This window comes from Halyomorpha halys, unplaced genomic scaffold (genome assembly GCF_000696795.3).
Source record: "Halyomorpha halys isolate HHAL.00 unplaced genomic scaffold, Hhal_1.1 Scaffold309.1, whole genome shotgun sequence".
NCBI lineage: Eukaryota > Metazoa > Arthropoda > Insecta > Hemiptera > Pentatomidae > Halyomorpha > Halyomorpha halys.
The window spans coordinates 216,264-224,608 of NW_027115271.1; the positions used below are offsets into that span (position 1 = coordinate 216,264).

At 30.5% G+C, this 8,345-nt stretch overlaps 1 protein-coding gene across 3 annotated transcripts in view; it reads right to left on the reverse strand.

Moving 5' to 3' along the window:
- Positions 1-8,345, reverse strand: part of Reph (Regulator of eph expression) — a 349,319-nt gene that overhangs the window by 52,124 nt on the left and 288,850 nt on the right. For 2 of the 3 annotated variants that reach the window (XM_067052352.1, XM_067052353.1), the window contains exon 4: positions 7,409-7,642. In XM_067052352.1, coding sequence (XP_066908453.1) covers positions 7,409-7,642 — 234 coding nt within the window. Of the gene's footprint in view, positions 1-7,402; positions 7,643-8,345 lie in introns of all 3 variants that reach the window. The other variant, XM_067052351.1, reaches the window with a different exon arrangement.

Below are 8,345 nucleotides of genomic sequence, written 5' to 3' on the forward strand. Positions count from 1 at the left end.
TATTTTATTTACATATATCATTAGTTATATATATTTTCATTCTCTCAATTTTATTTTTGATTTATTTACTTAATTTTTTTTCCATAATTTTAATTTTTAATTATTGACAAACTAAAATATTCATGTTTCTTTGCATTATATAACTTTAAATTTTTATATCCTTAACTATGTTATTTTTACTTACCTTTTCATTTACTTATATGCACATTTTATTTTCCACTTCTTTCATCACTTTATTTTCATTAATTTCATTCTGTACAATTATTTACTATATTTCATTCTGCTTATATTTTATTTTTTGTATTCGTTGGTTGTTATCTTGTTCTTTGCTCTTAGCCCTGATGAAGACTAGAAATTCTGACCGAAACGTTTGTACTATTAAATGAATTCTTTCAACTTGTTTGTCTTATATTCTGACCGCACCCCAAACCATCTTCTCCTCAGATATATTATCCACAGTCTTCTCATCATTGTACAGATTTCATTACATTAATTAAATAGTAGGTTAAAATAACCAATTTTTTTCTCCTCTGAGCCTGTTGTGCTAATTTCTCTCTATATTTAAATAAACTAAAGTTATTATTTTTTAATTATCAATACCTTAGTCCGTAGTCACAACAAATTAATCACTCCTTTTTATTCTACTACTTGGTGATAAAAATTACTGATTCGAATAGATTAATCGCAGTTAAAAGTAAAGTTTTTAGTATATTCCTTAAACTTTTTTACTCTAAAATGTTATTTATCAATTATATAATATAAACCTATCTATTATTAGCTAGAAAACAAAATAAAAATTAATACAGTCAGTAAGAGTTTTTGTGGACGTAACTACATAAAAGGGTCATGGGAAATTATACAGAGACCTGTTAAAGAATATTACCTGAGGTTCCTTTATCTATTATGAAATAAAAAAGGTAAATTACTTCTACATGTCAAATTCACTTTATTTGAGAATGCTAAAATGAACATAAAATATATAGCTTAAAAAAAAAATAATAATCTGTTGTTTGGTAGTCGGGAAGGTAGCAATAATCCTACAAGAATATAACTAAAAATAAAAAAATTATATCTCAAAAACTATTAGATGTACAGATGTCTATTAGCAACCAAATTAAAGCTTAGTTTCATGTACTATAAAGTAGTTTATGGCACTTATCTTCTTAGAAGTAGTAGTTTTTATGAGATTTGTCTGAAATAAATTGATTTACAGTAGTTTGGACAATAAGTTCGACTTGAATAATAAAAAGTATTTATAATTACAAGTCAGAATTGATATGTCTGCCAAGAATAGGTTAGGGGTTGACTATCTGACTATCGATTGGTAATTATACATAGTTTTCATTAATGAAATCTTAGATTGGGTCGAAAATAACTATTTATACTGTATATTTATACTACTCGTACTATTTGTTTTAATATTATTACCGAAAGGGCGATATGAAGTGAAAGAAATTATCTCATAAATCCTTTTTTTTTCATTTATTTTATTTTATTTATTTTTTTAAAGAATATGAACCAAATGAAATTCGTAAATAAATGTTTACAGATTTTCGTATTTATAAATAAATGAAATACATAAATAGATTAATGAAAATCTCAGTATATTACTACAGCCGAAGGAAGGTGTGGGGAGTTGTTGAATTGAACCAGCTGAGCGCGTATTGATTGTAGAATCCCATTCATGGTGAGGTCTACAGTGGCGCCTCCGGTTATCGCTTCAGGCACTAATATATTAGTAAGTCTCGTCTCGTATAGGTGTCGCTGTACATTTCGTAGTAATTGTATACTTGTTTATTAAGTTAATAAACCCTACAGAGGCTTCCCATCACGTGTCTGGGAGAGTTTTTATCAAAGAGCTGGCATTGCTTCGCGATTGCTAGATTTAGGGATGTAGATAGATTAATTGAACACAAATTGTAAGTTTGATATAAATTAGTATACATAGTAAATTAAACATTGGATTAATGTTTTAATTATCTACTTGTTATGTATATTTAGTTTATAGCTATAAATTATATTATATAATTAAAATATATGGTTAAAAAATATAACTTCAATATGACTTAACCAACCAAACTTGGGAGTGATTCAGGACTGTAAATTTCACCAAAGGGTACAAACTATTTCTAATTAAAAAAATTATAACCGGAGATATAATATAATACGTTTGAAAAGTTTTTCTTTATTTGATAATAATATTTCGTCCTCATAACAGCATTAAATCTAAATGTTAACATAAATACTAATGGTTAACTTCACTATATCTTCGTAATCTATAATATTGTCATGTATATAAACCATTAAATATAAATAGTTTATTAATGACAACCATCACTTCAATATTAGTGCTATATTGAAACAATTCAGACCAACTCAACTATACAAAAAGTAGTGCAAGATTTTTCAGGAGTGAAATAAAGTTGATATTTTCCGATTTTTTTCGAAAATTCGTATTTAAGGATTTCTTTAGGCACCTCATGAAACCCTCAAATACAAATTTACAAAAAAATCGGAAAATACAATTTTTAGACTAAACTTTTCGTCGTACACCGAATAATAAAAACATAGAAATAACTTTAACACTAGTTAACCACTCTACACCACACTTAGCTGTTGTTCAGGCTTCTATAAAAGTCACCAAAAGACACGAACCGGATATAATTAAACAAATTAGAACTCCAGACATAAAATATAAACATTTGATAAATTCTTCTTTATTTGAAATCCATATTTCGCTCTTATTAGTGCATTAAAGATCAAAGATTCAGCTTCCCAAAAGTTGTATAAAAAGGAGTTGCGAACGATTATAAGAACAAAAAATCAACAAACAAAGAAAAAAAATCTCCAAATGAATCAGGGTGAAAATTTTCTAAATTTAAATTTCTTTGAAAAATGGTATTTAGGAGTTTGAGACGAAACAAACATGATACCCAAAGTACATATGGTGGTAAAATATGTAAACATAGCAAACATTCAGCTTTCTAAAAGTTGTATTTACGTAAATATTTAATAAAAAGTAAAAACAATAGACACTGGGAGGGAAAAAAATCCTCAAAATAAATTAAGTTAAAATTTTTCTAGTTTTTAATTTATTTTAAAAATAACATTTAATGGTTTTATTAGACGACGCTATAAGGGAATATAATTTGTCATTTTTTTTCATTTGTCTCTTTCCAGAGGATAAGACAATAATTACTAATTCCATTTAATAATATTATATTAACAAATTTAAAAAATAAAATAAACATATCTTTGGGTATCATGTTCGTTTTGTCTCAAACTCCTAAATACCATTTTTCAAAGAAATTTAAATTTAGAAAATTTTAACCTGATTATTTGGAGGATTTGTTTTTTCTTCCGGTGACTTTTGATCATATAATCGTTCACAATTCGTTTTAATACAAATTTCAAGAAGCAGAATATTTTATCTTTTTACTCGTATTACCACTGTTACTAAAAATTTATCAAATATTTTATTATATGTCTCCAGTTCTATTTTGTTAAATTAGATTCATGCCCTTTCGTACCTTTTATAAAGCCCTAAACAAATGCTAAGTTTGGTGTAGAGTTGTTAAGTAGTGTTGAAGTTGTTTCTATTTGTTTTTTATTTTTCGATGTAGGACGAAAATTTTAGGCTAAAAAATTGTATTTTCCGATTTTTTTTTAAAAAAAAAGCGTATTTTAGGATTTCTTCAGGTGCTATAAACGAATTCATTCATTTTCATGATATTCGTTTTTACCACCTTAAGAAATCCTTAATACGATTTAAAAAAAAAAATCGGAAAATATCAACTTTATTTCACTCCTGAAAAATCATTTACTACTTTTTGTATAGTTGAGTTGGTCTGAATTGTTTCAATATAGTACTAATATTGAAGTTATGGTTATCATTAATAAATTATTCATATTTTATGCATTATATGGTATATATGACAATGTCATAGATTACGAAGATACAGTGAAGTTAACTGTAAGTATTTATGTTATCATTATCAGTTACCGTCTTTTCATTTCATCTATATCTATCCTCAAATCTGCAATAGCAAAGCATTGACGGGTCTCCATGTCTTCTTATAATACTTGGACTATACATTTTTTCAACACTAGAGAGAGAGAAATGCTTCATTCATTCATGCTGCCCAAATACATCGGGTTGCTACATTACACAGCATACTGATCAATCCGTGATTTGACACATATAAATTACATGATATAATAAAAAAGAAAGAAAACAGTTTTTTTTTCTTTTCTCTCACAGTTTCCTTTTACAATCAATTACAGTCTACATAGTAAATACAGATATTTCAATTTATTTCTTTATTTTTTTTTCCTTTTCTAGTTTCATCCATTTCACCATTTCACAATTTTTGTTTACCTCATTTGATTGACAAATTCACTCTCCCCAATTCACCCTCTCAGATTCTCTACAGTGACCCGTGAAACAAATTCACTATTAGACGGCAATGTGAAATTATATCAGAGAAATAATAGTGACAGCAGTAGATCAGTTTATAGAAAAACAAACAAATAAATACATTTTACCAAAACAAAACTAATATATAGATTTTTTTTAAAATATAATAAAGGTTGGTTAAAAGAAATACATGAATGGATAAATAAGTTTAAAAAAATAAATAAATAAAACAATATCTATATTTTTAATTCTTTTCTAATCATTCTGTATTCTTTTTATTCATTATGGTTGTAATTTGTTTTTGTTTTTAGCCCTGATGAAGGTATGAAATTTTGGCCGAAATGTTGGTACTAATAAATATTTACTAATTAGTTCTTTTCACTGACCGCATCCCCAACCATCTTCTAATTTTATATAATTCTAGTTAACCCCCGCGAGACACTCTCGCATTAGATATGTTTCCTTCCTTAATGGGGTTCTAAAATGTCCACAATCTTTTGGAATAATAAATTATTATTCTTACTAAAAAAGTAAACAACTACTATAATATATAATAAAAATATTTTTTTATCCACTAATTAATTTAGAATTAATCGTATACTTATTAACGACCTTCAAGTTCTAGAAAAAAAAATTTAATGATATACAAACGATATTCTACAAAAATGAAGACCTGTGGGATCAAAATTATGGTGTGTTTATACTAAGCTTGTTTTTTTTTCCTTCTCCATCATCTCTCCTCTCCGTTAGGAAGGACAATGGATTCACAAACCTGAAGATATGAGCTGAGTCAGAGGATTAAGCTGGCTTCAGATATTTATGCTGACTATTTTCCATATACACCGACTGAGTCCATTCTCCGGACTGAGTTGCGACGACTAGTAAGCTGAGGGGGGGTCTTGGCCGATTGCCAACTGGACTGAATTATCGCAAATCACATAATAGTTTCTCTTAACACTAACTTTTACGTGACTTTCAAACTATTCACAGGCCGAAACATTTTTTTTCTCTCGTATTTAAAATTGTTTTATTCAAATATAGGAATAAAAAGTTATTCAGTAACTAGTCAATTGATTATAATTGGAGAAGTTTGTCGGGGGGTGCGCAAAGAATTGCGGTCAGCAAAGAACAACATAAATAAACAATTATTTATTTTATGCCGACATTTTAAGTATAGGTATATAAGTTAATACTCAAACTGTAATTCAGATATAAGGCACTCACTATTTTTCATTGTATGTCATATTGTTCAATTTATTTATTTTTTAAGTTTTTTAGACACTACATGATTTCATCTTTCACTGTTTTCAATCTACTACCATCTAATTCCACGATTATCAATCAATTTATTTTTTTACTATTCAATTATCAGTTATCAATTTTTTATCATTTATGATTCAATTAAATATTTTGTATAATTCCAAATTTGTTTGTATACTATTTCTTTTCAATTTTATGTTTCTCTAAATGTTGTTATTATCTCTTTTTTTCTATAGCCCTGATAAAGACTTGAAACTCAGGTCGAAACGTCGGTATAAAATAAATAAATATGGTTCTGTTTATTTATGTTGTTCTTTGCTGACCGCACCTCCTGACAAACTTCTCCAATCATTAATCTACGGTCAACTATCTACACCTAATAAATTGATTATAATTGTGAAATGTGTTGTATTAGAGTTCTACCGATGTTTAGATTCTTTACACTACTGTTTCATGTCATTGTAACATAACTTGTTCCGGTTAACGTACGGCAACCGAAAGGTTGAATTGAGGGCAGCCATAATATAAGCATTACTAGCGCCCATGTGGCCAACAGCAAAATCTCACCTCCTTCAGCGCCCTCGGTGGCAAGAGAAGTAACCAGGCTTACGAGAAAGAGCCATCTTGTTTGTGTATTTTCCCAACTCAGTTCTTTTTTTTTCTCTTTTTCTTCACAATCTTCGGTAATGAAAATAAGTGAGTAGAGAAATTCGGAGGTGCTCCCAGGATCAAGAGATGAGGGAATTCAATAGATAAGGAGGGAAAAGATCAAGAGGTGAGGGAATTCAAGAGATATGGAGGGAGAAAGATCAAGAGGTGAGGAAATTCAAGAGATAAGGAAGGAGAAAGATCAAAAGGTGAGGGAATTCAAGAAATAAGGAGGGAGAAAGATCAAAAGGTGAGAGAATTCAAGAGATAAGGAGGGAGAAAGATCAAGAGGTGAGGGAATTCAAGAGATATGGAGGGAGAAAGATCAAGAGGTGAGGGAATTCAAGAGATAAGGAGGGAGAAAGATCAAGAGGTGAGGGAATTCAAGAGATAAGGAGGAAGAAAGATCAAGAGATGAGGGAATTCAAGAGATAAGGAGGGAGAGAGATCAAGAGGTGAGGGAATTCAAGAAATAAGGAGGGAGAAACCAGAGAATGGAGTAAGTCCACCAAATGCAACAACTAAAATCTACATCATTACCAACCACCTAATTATATCTACATTTCTATATAGCCCGGTCATTCAAAATTTATTAACCCATCTAATCATAGATGTTTTCTTTCGGCCACCCCCTACACCACTTGTAATTCATATAATAGAGTTTTATTATCATCCAATCGTGTATTATTTTCATTTATATACAGTCTACTCAAACCCAACCAGCCAACCAAAAGTGAAGTGTTCCTGGCATTGATGTGAAGGCATACTTCATACAAATATCATATTTATTAGTCATAATTAGAACAGTTGTAAATTTCATTAAATAAAAAAAAAGTGGAAATCTTTTTCTAAACCCTTTTTTTTATTTTTTTATTATATTGTTATAACAGATTAATCACTGGTTTCGTAAAGTAAGTGGAAATATGAATTCCAGACGATGAGAATGTATGTAATGTAAAAATCATATAAGTTTCTACCTTAGATACATCCTAAAATAAATTTTGTAAACAAACTAAAACCCGCATGATTGAAATATTAAATATGGTATAATAAATAATTAAGTTATATCACACTAACCCGTACCTGCTGCATCTTCTCGAAGTCTAAACATGGCCTGGGAGGTGCTATGTTCTTGTGCCTCTTTCTTGGTGAAGCTTCTTGCAGGAGGAGCTGTGCGGGCTTGTGGGTACCCCTCGGTGGCGAAGTGATGAACTGGACTGGGGTTGCCCTAACGTCGTCGTCCGAGCTGGAGGAGGCTTCTGTCCTGGTCGGGAGTCGACTTGACCTTCGCTGGCCAGTGCCCATCTCTGGAGTCACCTGTCAACGGAGGAACTGGTCAATCTCAAGAAGAATAAAATCAGTTTTAAATGACTATAAAGTTATTTAAATTTATTGCATGAAGGTGGTCAGGGTGGCGGTCAAGAAAGAACAACAAAATAGAGGAAAACCCTAAGTTTAGGTAAATAACATAGCTAACTTGAGAACGAGGAGTAAACGGAAAAAAGAGGAGGTGATGTATCGGAAAAGTTGTGCGTAACAATTTATCTACAGGTAACCAACATGTTCTAACCAGATAAGAGTGGGAGCATCACGCTTTCATTCCAAGAGGTAGGTAGCTATTATATAACAGTTAACCCCTCAGGCCGGAATCGAAATGGTCCCGTGGAAGACACAAGATTTCTAAGGTGATGCCTCAACTCCTACGGCTTCAAAAGGCCTGAAGGCTAAATTAGCTCAAACAAACAAGGCTCCCTAGAGACAAGTTTTAAATCTCAGCCTGGAAGTATTAACTATTGCTCAAGATTTTCCGACCATATCTGGAGGAACATTCCACCCCATAGGCAACTAATGATTGTTTCGGAGCTTAGAGGCATCAACAATTTTCGAAATCTGTGTTTAAGTTTATCTTTAGAATGCAATGAGAGAGAGAGGAAGTAAATGCAGAAAAAGGGAAGCAGGTGGTAAAAGAGAGAGAGAGAGAGAGAGAGAGAGAGAGAGAGAGAGAGAGAGAGAGAGAGAG